Raw genomic sequence first — 18,893 nt, 5'->3', positions numbered from 1 at the left:
AGGGAGACTCTGGGATTCTATGTTTGGCGTCAGTGAAAAGTGTGGGACCCCCTGGAGTGGTTTAGGTCGGGGGTCCTGTCGTGGAAGCCGGGAGGCGTGTGCATCAACGTAATCCAATTTTCTTCTGTGCGGATGGCGCCCCTAGTGGCTGAGAATGAGCCGACAGCGGGAGCCTCGCTGCATGTGAGTCACATCGCTGGAGCTTCACCGACTGGAGGGATGTGACCCCGGAACAGGACGCCCTCGTAAAACAACACACCATTCAAATAGCACACAGAAGAAAGAAAAGCTGGACCAGGAGGGGTAAGCTCAAATATGCAAATCTCTCAACAAAACACTCCACATCTGGCTGTTCGGTAATGCTCCGTTTGTCAGAATTCTCCCAATTCCACTTCTGCTCGAGCAGCGGTACCTGGACGGAATTGCAGCCCATAGGAACTTCATTCAGGCTTTTGTCTCGATGCTAGCGAGCTAGCTTAGCCTGCTTAGCTGGGCTTTGCTTGCAATGGTTTCGGTTAAGACTAACGATGCCGTGTATGTGCATCGTAATGTGATGCATATTACAATTGAGTCACAATACTGTCAACGCTGGTGTGCGCGGGGAGATATAGCTCAAGTCCACGAGATCGAAACGGCGTTGAATGAATGCTGGCTATTTCGCCTCCTGTGAGCTGCTACAATGTAACAGTTTGTGTCCTGCAACATAATAGTTGGATGGTCCTGGAGTGTCCCAATGCTAAAGCGTAGCCCCCTTTCCCAAATTTAACTTTTCTTAGTTTCCTGTCTGTGATACTCTCGTGTCTCGTCACACACTCGTTTCGCTATGTTGTTTTTACCTACACTTTTTTTTTGTCATGATGGAAGTTGGAAACCCAAACCGATCAATAGGACGTACAGGCTACAGCTAGTAGTCTTGCATTATGAGTAATCCAGTGGCATTCGTTTTCATGTTATTTTAATGGACTAGTGCAGTTATTGATATAACAATACTATATAGACTAAACATAACACACAGTGATCCCCCAAGGTGATCAATAGGGGAATATCTTAAGTGTACAGATAACAACAAAGCCAAATGAGCAAAATATAGATATCGCACAGCTTATACTAGGGGAAGTTGGGGAACCATCTAGCAATCAAATGGATAATGTGTATCTTACACAGATACAGGGTATCAGCCAGGTATGGGATCGATCTACATATTGTAATATGATGTCTGGTGAATTGTGTCTAGTCTTTTTTATTTAATATATATATATATTTATATATATATATATATTGTCTGTCTATTGTGCCACACAGAATGTATTCAGCCTCAAATTTGCTTTCCATTTTAAAGTGAAATTGCCCACCTCCCCTGCATTCTACACAACTACCACATCAACGTCATTGTCATTTCTATTTTTGTCTCTCTCTCCGCACCCTTGAATGCATTGTACTCCTGCTTTCTCTCACAAAGTCCCTCTGCTTTCCCCAACTGTCAGTTAGCTGACAGCACATTCAGCTGTGAAGCTGGCACATCGCCGACACCAGGGCATTGGTGAGTGGGGCAGGGAGTGGGTGTGAAGTGCTGGCCACAGGCAGGCTCCGAGTTCTCCTGGCATCTAGCAAACTTTGTTATGTACCACCCCCTATGTCAAGGCTGCCTTAGTTTTGCACATTCTCCTGGCTGGCTGGGTTTTGGGATGAGATTATGACCCACAGCCCGCCCTGCCACCTCTCTTTCCCCCTCCTCTTCTCTCCTCTCCTCCTGACGCCTTGGGCAGGTGCTCTTCAGTGGCTGCTCAACCCCCCCAGGCCCCAAGGGGGACCTCATCAGCTGCCTGCAAGCAGACTCTGAGAGGGGAGGGCCAACCTCCTGCCCTGTGTTTGGCACATGCACTAGTCAGACCTTCAGCCACATAGTAGCCTATTGTGGTTGTGATACTTGTTAAGCTGCAAATAAGACAACCGTTATCTTTCATTCATGTTTATTTCACGCTCCATAACACAGAAGTGATTGCATCCATTGAGTCAAAAAGGACAGCGGGTCCAGAAGAACACATCCTCCTTTTCTGTCACTCGCATCATGCATCCTGCACATTGTGGGTCTTCATGTGACATCATCATGCATCCTGCACATTGTGGGTCTTCATGTGACATCATCATGCATCCTGCACATTGTGGGTCTTCATGTGACATCATCATGCATCCTGCACATTGTGGGTCTTCATGTGACATCATCCTGCACATTGTGGGTCTTCATGTGACATCATGCATCCTGCACATTGTGTGACATTATGCACAGATAATGTGTGCTATTTGTGCTAATACAGAACAGCTTTGGGTATCACAGTTAACAAAATATAATTGTTTGCCTTGCTTTGCAGCCTTCTTCCCAAGGGACCAGCTTACTGCTGCAGCTTCTGTTTCAAATGACGTACAATAAATCTGCCAAGACATCATTTAGGTTTTCCAAGGAGTCCACAATGCACCAAACACAGAGTGCTCTTCTTCTGTGGTTACAGGCAGCCTGCTGTAATGCAGCTGCCTTCGAGCCATTCCATCCTGTCTTTGGCAAAACCATAACACTGCCCTCGTATATTGCATCGATTCAAGCATGGACTGCACATGTAACGGGGAAGCCCGTGGGTATGTCCACAGTCACGGAAACAGGTGTGTTGACGAGTGACTGTGGCAGTGCGGGCTGGTAAATTAAACTCACTTCCCCATAACAGGGTTAACAGACCCATAGGTACGGTAGTTAGGAGTGAATTCACTTCTTAGTGCAGCGGCCTGTGTCGTCGGACGCGGGAGCCCCCTGTTCGACTCCCCCTCGGGACATTAACATTTAACATCAACACAACGCAGACCAATATGTTCCGTCACAGTGGTGCCCAGTGGCCCGGATGTCCTGAGGGGCGTGAGTTTAGGGAGGTGAGAGTAATGGGGAAGCCCGTGGGTATGTCCACAGTCACGGAAACAGGTGTGTTGACGAGTGACTGTGGCAGTGCGGGCTGGTAAATTAAACTCACTTCCCCATAACAGGGTTAACAGACGCATAGGTACGGTAGTTAGGAGTGAATTCACTTCTTGGTGCAGCGGCCTGTGTCGTCGGACGCGGGAGCCCCCTGTTCGACTCCCCCTCGGGACATTAACATTTAACATCAAACACAACGCAGACCAGTATGTTCCGTCACACACACATTCAAGCAAGAACCAGAGGGAAACATATTAATCCATTATTGGATGAAATGCTGATGGAAGGACTGCCACATGCATTACCAGGGTGTTGTTAGCTAGCTTTGCTAACGTTGATTGCCAGTGTGGTCCTGATGTTAACACTTTCCGTGCCGGAGCTCCGGTGCCCCAAGCGTTGTCTGCATCTAGCTTTGGAAATTGTAACCATACTTGCGACCGTTTAAGTAAAATCCTAGGTTAGCGCGTATTGTGTGCGTGAACGTTGACGTGAACGTGCGGCACACTTCGTAGGTTTCGTTTCGCGTAAGCGCTCTACTGTTTTTTTTTTTACCAAAATGTGGCACCGGAGGGCGCCCAAGTGGCGAACGATGTAACGCGCTGCATCGCGGCACGGCCGACCCAGGTTCGATTCCCGGACCCGGTGTCATTTGCCGAATGTCTTCCCCCAGCTCTGTCTCCCGTTCTTCCTCTCTCTCTCTCTCTACTGGACTACCCAGTAGTAAAAAAAAAAATAAAAATCGTTAAAAAAAACGTGGCACCGGTGGAACGCATGTGAATCGGTACTCGGTAGTACCGACGTGATTTGGTCGGTACCCTTACAATACCGGATTCGGTACCCATCCCTAGTATTCACAGAGTGATTCCCCTAGTAATTCACAGAGTGATTCCCGCCAGTGCAGAATTGTGATGAATGTCAATCTAGTATGACCTAAAAGTCGCATTAATTCCGATGACTGTTCAGACTGAGGTCTCATTTAAAAAAATTCAAGCCGTTATCTGATTTAGGACCACATAATGAAAGTGACCTAAATCAGAATTTAAAAGATCAAATTCAATGTGATTTGTGCTGTTTACACTGTCATGAGAAAAACGGATAACAAATCTGATGCCTGCAGTCTGAAGGTAGCCCAGAGCCTGTGGAGCAAGCAGAGGCACGCAGTCAGATCATAGACCCATATCCAATCGTATGTCATGTCAAGAAAATGTTAGTGTATGAAATCAAATGTAAAAAAGATTAGCATAATGAGGTCCAGCCTACTTGTAGCCAATGTTAAAAATGGGGGTTTCCAAGAACATCCAAAGTCAATAAAGCTGCCACAGGTTAGACAGGTTTGTGCTAATGTTCTATTATTCAGCCCAGTAGCAGTATTAGCATTCATTGTAATACGGTTTTTGAGCTCTCTATGCTACTTTGGTAACAGCTGACAACTACTATAGGCTACCTCAAACTACTGGAACCCAGTTCCAACTGAAACTGGCACAGGAATAGTTAAGGAACAGTTAAGCGGACCCAGGAACCCAGCCACGAGCAAGCCTATATAGTTTTGCAAGATTCTTTGAATTCATGCCTCACGTGGTGACAACAAGACATGACCTACTTATCAATCATATTTTCACAATCCACTTCATCACCATTGTCCCCAAATACTGCGTCCATTGTTGCTGGCAACTGTAAATGTGAGGAGCTAGCTTAGCACAAAGGCACAACAGACATCCAGCGGGACCAAGCCAGTGTGCACAACAGACATCCAGCGGGACCAAGCCAGTGTGCACAACAGACATCCAGCGGGACCAAGCCAGTGTGCACAACAGACATCCAGCGGGACCAAGCCAGTGTGCACAACAGACATCCAGCAGGACCAAGCCAGTGTGCACAACAGACATCCAGCGGGACCAAGCCAGTGTGCACAGCAGACATCCAGCAGGACCAAGCCAGTGTGCACAGCAGACATCCAGCGGGACCAAGCCAGTGTGCACAACAGACATCCAGCGGGACCAAGCCAGCCAGAGCCTTCTTAGCCTGTCTGCCTCACTGGTTCAGCCCTGGTGAGCCCTAACCAAAGGAAAGGAGAGGAAGCACTGCCTCCTAGACCCACGGCTGCTCACAGAACTTTGAAATGATTGAATGTTATTGCCAGTATAAACATATGCTGTGTTTATGCCGTGCTCTACTTCCAATGGTTGCTGATTTATTTCCAGCACGAAAGAGAGCCCCCTGCTGAATGACTGCACCTTTTTAAATTGTGTGTGTGTGCGTGCAGCCGTGCACGCATGCCTGCGTGTGTGTTGAGTTCCATCTGCGGACCTGCTCTTGCACAGCTGCTCCTTAGGAACCAAGCATAGTTGTTGGCATCTGAATTGGCGAAGACACTAGGCATGTAGCCTACTTCAGTTTCTCACACATTTGCTTGGGACCAGTGCACAGTCCCAACTCAAATTATTTCACCTCTAAAATGTTCTTGCTTCTGGAGGGGGCGGAAATGTTGGGTCCCCCCTTAAGCGGCATCTCTGTAAATCTAAACTGCATCCAGTACCAGTTCTCCAGCCAAACCCTAGAGCAGCTTCCTCTTCTACCCATGGCTGCTGGATGAATTCAAGTCATTGAAACAATCGCACGTTGTGGGTTATGTGAGCGGCTGATTGCAGAGGGAGCGACGGGGGGTGACGGACTGCGCTGTGTATCACCGGGTCGGTGCACTCTGGTGGCCCGTGTGACCTTCGTGACCCCCGTCGCCAGCCAGGGCCTATCACGTTGCATACTGTAATCGCCGGCAACAGACGTTAAAGTTTATTGCACTCTGTGGGCCAGCCTGGGCCGGGCTGGCGTGTAAGGGGAGTAGAAACATGCTCCAGTAACCTTTCTCTTGTCCTCCTTACTTCTTCTTTCTCAGAGGTACACATGCACTCGTATATGCACGAGTGGACAGACTCCTCACGATGAAGAAGTCTCGCATGAGTAGGCTTGTCTCTTGTTTTTAAGAGGCATTGCCCTATCTGTGATGCCTTTTGAGAAATGCAGCAAATCACTCCGTTTTTGAAATAGGAATAGCTGTAGAAAATATTCACACAGTCCGTGGGTCATATCAGTTGGTGTGCGTCATCTCATTTGAATTTTAGATGTGTGCACTGGTCCTCTTTCACCCTTTCAACTTGAGTGTCACGATTTAGTGTTTACAGCCACTGGTTATATTATAGGCCTATGTCCTTCAGCGGTGTTCCAGGATGGATTAAAACTACAACCGGTATTGTGAAAAAGCAGGTCGTACTTCATGTGTAAAAAATAATATATATATATATATATAACAAGGTGCAGTCTCATATTAAAGCGAAACTGTCAAATAAGTGGTCAGGAATCCAGTCTATTGCAATGTGTACAGATTAGAGATGGTCCACTATGTGTTTGTTTGCTTCCTCAGCTTAATGTCGACGCTTGCTGAGATATAGCCAGGCAGCCTGGTGGGGCTCCAACATCACTACCCTGACGAGAGCCAAGCGCGAGCAGGGGGGTGGATTAGGCCTAGATCAGCAAAAAAAAAGGCCTTTTGATTACGTGTGGAATATTAGCCGTCTCCGCCCGAGGCTGGCTGAGCATCCCTTAGGGATTAGCGTTGAGGCTGCCCACCGTTGGCACAGAGCACTCGCGGTACAGTACAGGGGCCCTTATCGTGGGCCCTTGAAATGAGACGAGATGCCATAGAATAACGGATCAGAATAATCCTTGAATTGCTTTTATTGGGTAAGGTTACACATTATTATTATTATATTCAGAACTGTGCATTAAATCCCAATGCTATTATTTACGTTATTACCGGTATCTGGCTCGTCTCTCAGAATTGTTATCATCCTAGTTAGGATCCTTATGGCTTCCATAATTGGATCATGGAAAGATTCTGTAGAATGGTGCAGAGCTCCCTAACAGGGAAGGTCTACTCTAGATGGATCTACCTAGTTTTGCCAAAGTAGCACACGTGACTCAAAGAGTCTGTCTATAAATAGAAGATCGGTTTGGGGTTTTGTATCACCCCGGGAGCATTTGATCAGAACACAGCTTGCGGCAAAGCTGGGAGTCACGTTACAGAGGAATTGCGTCTGTCCTATGGCGCTTATTTATGCGTTGTGCAGGGGGGGAAACCATTTCCACTACACCGGGCTATGCTTTTTGTCCGGGTCCCGTATTTAGAATAATAAATGTTAAAACGTTGCTTCGTATTTCATCCAGTTCAGTGACTCCCGCAGCTCTACTGTTTTTCAGCTCTACTGTTTTTCCAGTTCTGCAGTTTTTAGCCAACTGTTGGTTTTGTGCCAGAGCCCAAAATAGTCACGATCCGTTCTGTTTTCCCCACCCCTCCCTACCTGAAGCAGGAGTGGATCAAATCGACGACAGAATAGGATCTCACTCTATTCCCCAGTCTCACTCTTGAAAGTGTCTCACAAGCCTGGTGTGTCTACTCCTGCAGACTTTCTCCCAGTGGGATTCTGAGCAGCGCTTCAGCTCTTTCGCAAGATGTTCTCGTAATAGTGGGACGAGGAAAATAAAAATTTTAATATATATTAATCTGCAAAAAAAAATCAAAATCAAATAGTCAGGGGCCCCGAGTAAGGATGGTACTAAATATGGACAATTCTGTAGCTTCAAAAGGTAACATCAGAGGGGGGGGGGGGGGGGGGGGGGCTGCTAGAAATACATGTTAAAACAATATGGTTCTTTCATTGTCACATCATCTTGTTCGATCTTTGGAACCTCAGAAAAAGACAAGAAGACACATTCCTGCAATTGATATGAGCCTGTTCCCTCGTCGCTTTCTTCTTTCTCTTCCCATCTTCTCCATTCGCCAACGCGGTGACCATTTTGCACCCGGTGTGCGTGTGAGGCAGTCGGGTTGATGTCGTCCCCATGTTTTTATATCATGATCGAGGAGCTGGCGGATCTTTTTGCCCGTCTGCCTGGAGCCTTGGCTCCCCCATTTTTGTCTGAAGAGGGGCGGGGGGGGGGGGCATGATCAAACGTGTCACCACCGGGTGCTATGAGCCACTGCCACTACCCCCCCCCCCCCCCCCCCCCACACACACACAAATACACACGCCACTACCAATCCCCAAAGGTGCACCTAGAGTGACTGAACTGACACAGGCACGCTCTCTCTCTCCATCTTTCACGTCACTTTCCAGTTCAACTCTGCCAGGCTCTCCAGGAATGAATAGCTAGAATGTCTCTAGCGCTCCTGTGGATGTTGAGAAACTGTCGGCAGCAACACCGTGTTACAAAAGGAGATTTCCTTTACGCAAGGCCTGTAATCAGCTCCTACCGCATTTACGTGACCGAAGACGCACACCACAGGAAAAGTAGGACAAAGTCATCCAGATAGTGTGGTTATTTACCCCCCGTGCACAGCGAAAGGTTGCCATGCTTCAGATGGCCGTGGCCAATGGGTTTAGTCTCCAGCTGATCCGTGGCAGATGAGTCTGTCGTCCCCTCACAACGCTAGCCGACCGTGCCCCATGTGGTCCTCCCCCCTGGGATGCGGTTGGGTGGGGGGCTTGGTCGTGCGAGGCAGCTTCTCAATTAAATATAACCCCACATCAAACGGCCTGTCAACACGCATTAGTGGTCCTTTGTATAGATTAGAGGCCAAAAGAAATTTCCAGAACTATCATAGTCTCTGTGGCCCCATGGGCTTTTTATGAAAGATTCTGAGGGGGTGCAAGGGGAAAGAAATCTGACATGCTGCATACTGATATTCACTGGGGGGCAAAATAATCTATTCATGTAATAATCATCATTCTAGCTTTTGCCGATTTATGTATCGATGCACACAATTCAATAAACGGTTCTCTTGAGTCCAGTCTTCTGGATTTTGAGTGTTGTTGTTTTACTGGTATTGTGTGCTAATTTAAATCCTCTAAAAGTAAGCAAATAAATTAGAATGCAATGTTTTTAACCATGAAGTATAACAGTACTTGGAGGTATTATGCACTGATCTGGTGGCGTACAAAATAATTTAAACCCCAGTGTATTGAATGGGATTCAGACAGATCTTGTCATGTATAAGGAATTGTTTGATCATCTAAACGTAGCCCTAATAATCAGAATAAAACTGTGAGGTGATTCCCAACTCTAATATTAACTCCATTACATTACATCCACATCGCCTTTTTCCTTTAGTGGATTTACCCCACTAAAGATAAATCTTCCTGTCCTTGGTGAATTATTATGTTGTTGTAGGGCATCCTCTGTCATTTCTATTACAATATCTCACTTTGTTAAATACTGGTTCCGGTTGCAAGCTAGCCTAGCTCAGCACAAATGAATGGAAGAAGATGCGGATCAGCTAGTCCATCTTAAAACTCTGGAAGAGGTGTTTTTGGCCAACAGCTGGGCTAGTTGATCCGTATCCAATTCCATTCATTTGTGCTGTGCTAGGCTAGCTAGCTAGGCTTTATACTGAACGCACAGAGAGGAAATTGGTGTCTCTCTTCTTGTCTTGTCCTTTAAGGAGAATAGCATTAGGAATAGGTAGTGCTTTAAGCCCGATCTTTCTGGTGCATTACAGGAGATCTAACGCGACGACACCGAGAGTTGATGTATTGACTGTCAACCGCGGAACATATTCCTTTCCTTTCTCCTCGTTTGTATTGGCTGTGGCAGCTCCTTTTATCACCTCCTCCCTCCTTTCTTCATCCATCTTTTGCATCTCTGCAGACTGACAGTGAAAATAGGTCATTAGTAGTGGAGAGAAAAGAGAGATGGAGGGAGCGCTGAGGCACAGGGGCGACCGCTGTGTGAAAACTCCCATGCAATATTAATGAGAGCCATTTACACTGTGAAGCGCCAACCTGCTTGGCGGCTACAGTGGGACTGGAGCCCTGACTTCCCACGTTGTCACTGTCGGGATATTAATAACATACTAGTCACACAGGCTTGTTTAATTTCATATTCCACCAATACCGCACCAGCAGAATATTTGGTACCGGCTTAATGCACCGTGCATGAGTAGTGGAGTTTGAAAATGGAATCAAAACCAGCCCCCCCCCCCCCCCCCCCCCCCGATGTGTTCCTTGAATTCTAATCCTTAGACTGATATAATTCCCTACAACGAATGTGATGCGAAGCAGCAGTTGTTTATTCTGACGTTGATTTGTTTCTGTCCCGTTTCAGAGCCACCGGAGCAGGGGGGATGAACCGTGAGGAGGCCCCGGGAAAGTCTCCTGAAGAGATGTACATCCAGCAGAAAGTGCGGGTCCTGCTCATGCTAAAGAAAATGGGATCAAATGTACGTAGAGTGCCTTCACCAACCACGCCTTGGTCAGAAGAGACTGTGTCGTGAGGAATGGGATGTTTTGGGTTGTAGTATACTGAACAAACATGGCCCTCATCTGGGATTGAGAAACAAGAACCCGCCTATCCAGTCGCGGACTGGAACCATAATTCCTACCGGGAATAATTCGCACTGCATCGCACTGGGTTGTGAATAACAAGTTAACCCATTCCTGCCTGCTTGCCTGAACTTATATATGCGCAAATAGAAACATTACCGACCTGGCCTGCTTCGGAGTTCAGTGGCCTGACTGCGGGGACAAACAAACAAATTTAAAAATAAAAAAAAGCATTTGCCAGTCTGCCAGGCCACCGAGAAAACTCCCGGTGCTCCCGATGGCCAGTCCGCTAGTGCGCCTATCAATGTTCCCTCAAAAATAAATCGGTCTGAGCAGACATCAGCAACTACTGAGTAACATACGTCACCTGCCGATTAACCGGTTAGTTGATCCCTCAATGTCTAACATAAAAATCTATACATTTTGCTGATACACAGAAATAATACAAAAAGGCATATTATATTCCTTAATCAAATATTTATTTGACCATTGATTGATGATACAGAGCAAAGCCCTTACTTTGGCTGGGTTGGCGGCGGCAGTGTGAGTCGTGTCACTAACCTTTGTCTTTTTAGGAGGCTGACTCGTCATTATTTTATTAAGTGAATTATCATGCGACTTCAAGGGTGACCATATTGTGACTTTTTTTTTTAAAGGGGACACTCTGCCTTCAGCCTCAAGATACTTAATGATACTCTAAGTTTACTCAAAGATGTCTTATCATTTTAATATATTTAAAGTATGCCTCCTCTGTATGGATATAAAATTATTGTTTATATTATTTTATAACAAAATAATATCTCTCTATAACCAAAGTTACTCAACATGCTGTATTATGCCTAAAGTAATCTATCTGACAAATCTCAAGAAAATAACTAAATCAACTTATGACAATAATATATATTTTCAAGTCTTACTGGACAAAATAAATAACAAGAAAAATATGAAGTAATGTTCTAAATAATACCTCTTCTGTATTAGAAAATCCAGCTTTAAAAAATATATCTTTGTATCTTTTCAATGTAATGTAAATTATAAAACAGTAACCTCACAAAGATACTAATTTAAAAGTGCACTATGCAGTTTCGAATTTGTTACATTTGCATAACTTGCAATTTGTGGACAAAACTAATTTATTACACACATAATCCTTAGAATGATTGTATCATAACAAGCATCTTATCAAACCAAAACATCATTTTGAGGCATCAAAATAGTTTTAAATTATTTTCTTTCTCTCTATAGCTGCATACTTCAATCAATTCGGTCAACTTTGCCATCAAACTCTCGCCTCCCACACCTTTATTTGTAATGTTTTTCTGTGTCCATGTGAGCTTTGAGATCGCCAGCACCTTTATTAGACACAGAAACATAGGGTGGCTGATTGGCGCAGTGGGCAAGGCGCTCGCCTCTAACGCAGGAGACGCTGTGTTCGAGCCCAGCTCTCTGCGTTGCTACCGGCTGGCCGGTCGTTCATACTAACACAATTGGCAAGTGTTAGAGGGTGGGAAAGCCGATGGGTTGGGATTTGAAGTTGTGGACAGCGACTCCTACAGGTCGGTTTGGTGACGCCGGTGCGACGGAAGCAGGAAGTGACGGGGGCAGCGTGAGCCTCCCACGCGTTACTCCTCGCCACTGAGATCGAGCTGCTGCGGTAAAAAGATGCGACAGGCTGCCTCCTCGTGTACCGGAGGGGACACTTGATGCAAGGCTTCTGTCCTCACTACAACCGACCTGTGGGAGGCATAGTCTAGCAACGTTCAAGACAGGGGAGGGAAGAATTGGATATATGATATTGGGATGGGAGAAAAATAGAAAATGGGGAGAAAAAGTGGATAAAAAAAAAAGACACAGAAACATATGGTCAAGCTTTGCATGCGTTGCACTCCGCTTCCAATTAGTCTCGACCGGGACGGTAAATTGGGAATTTTCTCTGCAGTTCATCTGTAATGTACATTTTCGCATTGTGAGCAGAATCAATGCTGGTCGGACCTGTCCGCTTCCTCATCTGTTGTGTGAGTGAGCACAGCAGCGCCGCCCACAAGGCACTGAAAGCCGGCTTCTCTGGGTAACGTCACACGCAACATGGTACCGTAGTATTCGGTGCAACGCGCCAGTAATTTTAACTACATGCATATTTTACACAAACGTTTCTGTGTGCGACAGATTTCAGATGTGCGCCGGAGCGTTTTGCCATGTGCGCACGGGCGCACCTTAGAGGGAACATTGACGCCTATTCTCGGTCTCTGCCCCACAATGGGTGGAACGAACTTCCCACCACAGTTAGAGCCGAAACCCAACCAATCTTTTGCCGTCGACTAAAGACACACTACTTCAATCATTATCTGAAAAAAATAAACACTAACCTTCTTATTGTCATGCACTCTTCCTAATATACTAACATACACTCAACACTGTAGCACTCACGTCTGAACACTTTTATGGAACATTGTTACTCAGCTGATAGAGTTGTACCCTTCCTACTGACTTATCATACAAGTCGCTTTGGATCAAATGTAAACGTAAGAACTACATCCTTCCCATGCATTCCTGGAAAACCTGGGGATTTAAACACTAGTTTTTCCTGTCATGGTAAACTCATAGTAAATAAAGAAAAGTAGTAAAAATGTTGGTGATGGTCTTGGAAAATCAAAAGGTTACACAGGTCTTTTTCTCAAAAAATATCTTCTGGGATTAGCATTCCCCCAGTCCTGCCTCATCTTAATGACATAATAAGCTACACATTGATCCACCAGTATATCTGAATATATAATGCAGCATAATATACTGTAACACATTTTCAGTTTGAACGTTAATGTCCTCCTGACAATGTCTTTGGAAAATGATTACTGTAACTGTAACTGAGGGGTTACAAAACCCTGACTGTATTAAAGATTGTGATAGATTAAACCACTGCTAGGTATGTACTTTAATTACTGGCCAGACAGTACATCGAATATATGGTGGACACTCATAATAACACGGCATTGACAAAGAAATAGTATTTGAGGGTATTTATTATTATGCAATAATTGGTTACAGAATGAGAATTAGGGTCGCGCTTGTATGGCGAAGAATAGGCATAAAGTCAGTCAGTAGCATAAGTCACTGGGAATAGAATGATTCCTACGATGGGTACTAGGCTAACGCCGCCTGGCGTATAATAGCAATTATAGAGGGCAACGCTGGTACCGCCTGGAGACAATGGGTTCCTCCCAGAGTTGTAAGGTCTGGAGGAGAGAGGAATGTTCGGATACTCAGTCTGATCAATTGAAGAAGAAGGGGATTCACGTACAGAAGCCAGTCCTTGTAATCTAACGCTCAGCATCAAAGCAATAACTGTAATCCAATTGCACGATAGCAACGATGATAGCCAGCTAGCCTCGGTCCATGAGGCCAGCCCGAATGTAGATCCTCACGAGGTTAAATCCAAACGACAGTGGAGATTAACGATGCTCTTCTCCGGGTAATACGTTCCACAATCAATATAATCCAACCAGTAATGGTTCTGCAATCGCCGCCGCTGGTTCTCCTGTGCACATGTCCAGCAGGTTCTCCGACTAGGCCTCCTCGTGTGCTGGCACCAATGTATTTAGTCCACGCGCACTGGCTAAAGTCCACTAGCTAAAATGAACGAACCGCTGGGTAATGCTACACACGAACGAACTGTGGTTGGCACGATACACAATAAATTAACGACTATTTACTTCACATTAAACTAAGTCGAACTTGATGTTACTGCATTAAATATGACACTTTACTATTCAATTCGCACATGGTTCTCAACGCTCTGTTAGACGCGCTGCTTCTCACTACATTAGAGTCACACGTTGAATCGGGATGAACAGCTACTGTTCGCACCTGCCGCAGCATATATACTTAAGTGGTTATCTAGTCCCGAACCTCAGTTCTCGTCTCGAATCAATACGCTGTCTCCGCATGTTACGACATGCCCGGGCTCGTCTTTGAACCTGACTTTGGGGGCTTGCGGTCTGGCGCCGAGGGCGTTATCCAATAAGGAAAGCGAATATTACTATGATTCGAACGCAGGCTTAAAGGGATATACCGTGTATATATATATAATATACAATGTATATAAAACAATAAATGTAGATTCTCAGCTTTAATCTGGCCCTTCACAACAATTACCAAAACTACTTAAAAGCTAATTATTCCTTCAAATGCCTCAAAGCTATTGGGTTCATCAATAACTCTGCACTGTCCTAAGGGGGGGAAATCCATTCAAAATGCAGATATGTTATTGCCAAGTTAAGTCTAAATATGCATGCAACAACTCTATCTCAAAACTTGACACAAGAGAGACTATACTCCAATAGCCGTTATCACAGTGACGGTACCCAGGGTGATTCTACGGGGATGTGTTTTTGTTAGGGATGCTCGATATTGGCTTTTTTTACCAATACCGATATACCGATATTATCCAACTCTTAATTTCCGATACCGATATCAACCGATACCGATATATGCAGGGTTCCCCCCCCCCCCCAAAAAACGGAATCATTTCAGGTAATTACCATTACATATATCTTGTTGTGGAATTAACACAACATTATGCATACTTTTGACAATAAATAAAATCAGAATTTGTTCTTACTTGCTTGCCTGCGTAAATAAACGTTATAGAAATGTAATTACATTTTTTTTCAAAACCGATACAGATATTTTCCGATATCACATTTTAATGCCAATATCGGACATCCCTAGTTTTTGTGATTCATACCACTTAGTACCTTAGTGCCTTGAAGCGCCTTTGGACGTAAAATCTCATACATGCCGTTTGTCCTCAAATAAAGTCTTAGGGCGGGATCCACTAAGAATGGATTGCGCGGTGGGAATTGCACCCTTAACTGCGCGGGGGTTTGCATGCGGATTCTGCTCCGTCTTTGCAAGCTATCCACTAAGGACATTGCACGGATGAGATACCAGTGCAGACACGCCTATTATGTGTGGAGTTTTCCCATTTCCCCTGCTCCAGTGCATTTGGCTCGCGGAGCAGTCTGCACTCCTGACAGCGCTGTTGGCAGATATCAGGAAGTGGACAAATAAGCCAGAAATGAGGCATAGACACAAAATACAAATTAAGCAAGCTGTATACATTACGAAGTAAACGAAATACAATGCGAAATGAACGGTATTGTATTTAGTTTACTTCGTAATGTATAGAACTTGTTTAATTTGTATTTTCATGGCACATTGCATCCTGTGTTTTTGTCGCTGCATATGTTTGTAATGTCCTATTCCTATTACATTTGTCAGTTATAATTGTACTAGATTCTATTGTGCTATATTTAATTTAGTTTATATCCCATTTAATTATATTCAATCTCTATTAAGTTGTAAAGACCTGGCCTATATTTGATTTCATAATTATATTATATTCTATTGTGCGTAACTTAGTACAGGACGAAATGTAAGGTGGCATAGTCAGTCTCTTATAGCCTCATTTATAACAGTGTTCACTGCCAGACTTGGAGCAAATCATGCCACTTGGCGAAGGCTATCTCGGCCTGGAGATGCATATTTCTCGAACAAATCATATACCGTTTATAAGATCTATTTTCTGGTGTTCCAACGAAACCTCAATCAACAAAATCCGTCCATAGATTCTGGCTGTACAGGATGAAATGTAAGGGAGCGTCCTTATTGCATAATACTACTGTACTATACTGTAACTTTTCCCGCGACAACACACCCCTCTTGACAATTTAGCCACTGTGCCAGTGAAGATATTTTATAATTGTTGAATATTTTGAGTGAGCAAGTTGTATTTAGTGTTTAGTTAGGATAATAGAACCTGCATTATCATATACTCCAGAATAAACGTTTCATTGGCCTGCTTCCAGCATCTAATCCTCATGGACCCGACGACGCGTTATAAATGAAGAGTTTATTCTGGAGCATAAGTGTGCGGTGGTACAATTGGAACGTGAGTGCAGTCAATAATGATAATAATAATACACGTATTTATATAGCACCTTTCATACATGGATTGCAGTTCAAAGTGCTTTATATAATGAATACATACTAAAACAAGTAGCAAATAAAAGTTGCATCATGATGCACAATCAATCAATCAATAACGCAGACAACGTTAAATAACAATATTTAAATAATAAATACGGTTGCATGGGATCTCTGGGTGGCTGGCTCAATATCATCCTTGATTTTCATCCAGAGTGATATTCTCCTTCGAAATATTCTTTCACGGTCACGCCTGGCATTACGATGTCTGGCAACAATTACTGCTGCCATGATCACTTGTGACGCTGGCAGTGACACTGGCATGATGCCTCTTTATAGCACTTAGGGATTTGCCCTTATTTACCACCATATCTGTGAAGACGGTAGGTGCATAGCATTAACTGGTCGGTGCAATTGGCGAGCAGATTTGGACATGGCTCATTTACATAGAAAGGCGACATGTTCCGCCCATATTACCTAATTTAAATACGCGCCAATTGCACTGCAGGCAATGCTGACGGAACGCAGTTGCCACCTAATTTCACCCGTTGCGCGTCCTCTGTGGATATCAAACAGAGTTTCAGAGCGATATGCACCGGCTTTGCGTCGGAAAAAGCCGCACAAACCATTTGTGGATCCCGCCCTTACTGTCAATGGAGAAACTCCAGGCTTTGTAAAATTTCTAGTTCTTAGGGAGATAGTCATTCATGCTCTAAAACATTGATTGTACAGTCCCAAGTACATACAAAAAAAGGATATTCTCATTCAGGGCGTGACTGTTATTTTATCTTTTAAGTGCCTTCATTGTTTGATAATCTCCAATTAACAATTCTCATTGTTTTCAGCTCACGCCCAGTGAAGAGGCTTTTCTCCGGAATTACGCTGGTGTGGTTCACAGTCAGATGAGCCAACTACCACAGCACAACATGGACCAAGGTAACGCTCTCCAGTGTGACACACACACACACACACACACACACAAAACTACCACAACATAGACCAGGATAACGCTCTCCAGTGTCACACACACACACGCACACACACACACACACACACACACACACACACACACACACACACACACACACACACACACACACACACACACACACACACACACACACACACACACAACTACCACAGCACAACATAGACCAGGGTAATGCTCTCCAGTGTGAGACACACACACAACTACCACAGCACAACATAGACCAGCGTACAGCTCTCCAGTGTGACACACATGCACACACACACTCACCACAGTTAACTGGGGTCAGTCCATTTTCAATCGACACTAGAATTCACTTACCAACCATATAGTGTTAATTTTCAATTAACTATAGAAAAAAAACTTTCCACAGCGAAAGACTTTCCATTTTCAAAGTTGGCAGAAAATCCAATTATTGGAAGTGATTGCATTCAACCCATCCCTCGTACCCAGACTCTTGAGTAGGGAAAGCCTGCCCTCATACACACAACCAATAGAATCCCTGAGTCACTTGAGGCCAGCGCAGTGGTCCGCCAGCTCTGGTAGATTACTCAGAGAGCAAACAGTCTGCCTTGCCTGCCTGGAACTGAGTGACTCAGACATGGTGTGACTCAGATCCTAACTGTACTACCTGTCAGCCCAGATATGATTTGGACTCGTGTCTATGCTCAGACACACCTTGCGTGAAGATAGTGTAGTTTGCCTGGTTAAGTTAGTCACTGTTCAAGTGAGCTAACATTCGTGTTAACATTAGACTTGGATTACAGAATATGTAGGCATGTGTTGTGTCAGTGCTTGTGCTAATATAGCAAAAACAGCAGAGTGCGCCATAGAGCTTATTTTTCATTGTTGGCCTGTGCATGTTTCCACCACAAGATGGCGATATGGCAATAGAAATAACAATACTGTGGATATCACAGTCCACTGTAGGTATCCCTGAAAGCAGCAGCAAAAATGTCCTGCAATAATTACCTCAATTTTTTTGTGTGTGAATTGGACTTATCAGCTGCCTTGCAGGCTCAATCCAAATCCGTCCCTGGGATGGGTGCCTCGGGGGCCCCTGCCGTCTTTTCGTGGTGACCCCACTGGGTCCCAGGCCGTCACTCCGCTCTGTCTCTTATTAGTCCCCCAGGGAAGCGGCGAGCTGAGGAAATTGTCTGTGACACTATGCTGTACCTGAGATGAATAATTTTTCTCCTCCTCCACATGTTTCTCTGGAAGGAAAAGATGGGTGGGGTTTGACCATAATGATGAGATTAGTTAGTATGCTTGCTGTTCTCTGTGTCAGGTTCATGCTGATAGCAGACAGTAGGTAGCTAGGTAGGTAACAAGGATGCAGACTTTGTCCTTTTTTTAAATCATTTTCCAGTTCCCAGTGTCTTTCAATGTCTTCCTTCTATCTCATAGGTCATTAACCCGATTCACAGTGATATTTAGTTTTTAGTCTGTCCATTATGAAATATTAATGTGGCTCATTGCATCATGGAACAATGTAGTTTGCAGTAATACCCTTTTGGACTTTTATCAAAGAGATGAAGCACAGGGCATTGCATCACACAGTGCAGAATGTACCATGTTTTGAAAAGAG

General features: G+C 44.6%; 1 protein-coding gene across 1 annotated transcript in view; it reads left to right on the top strand.

The window, feature by feature from the left end:
- Nucleotides 1–205: 205 nt before the first annotated feature.
- Nucleotides 206–18,893, top strand: part of ctnnbip1 (catenin, beta interacting protein 1) — a 46,070-nt gene continuing 27,382 nt past the window's right edge. The window contains exons 1-3 of the mRNA XM_084334230.1: nucleotides 206–303; nucleotides 10,118–10,232; nucleotides 17,163–17,253. Coding sequence (XP_084190356.1) covers nucleotides 10,137–10,232; nucleotides 17,163–17,253 — 187 coding nt within the window. The 5' untranslated portion in view covers nucleotides 206–303; nucleotides 10,118–10,136. The remainder of the gene's footprint in view (nucleotides 304–10,117; nucleotides 10,233–17,162; nucleotides 17,254–18,893) is intronic.

The sequence above is a fragment of the Notolepis coatsorum genome (genome assembly GCF_963971535.1).
Source record: "Notolepis coatsorum genome assembly, chromosome: 17".
Lineage (NCBI taxonomy): Eukaryota > Metazoa > Chordata > Actinopteri > Aulopiformes > Paralepididae > Notolepis > Notolepis coatsorum.
This window is presented reverse-complemented; position numbering and strand designations above follow the sequence as displayed.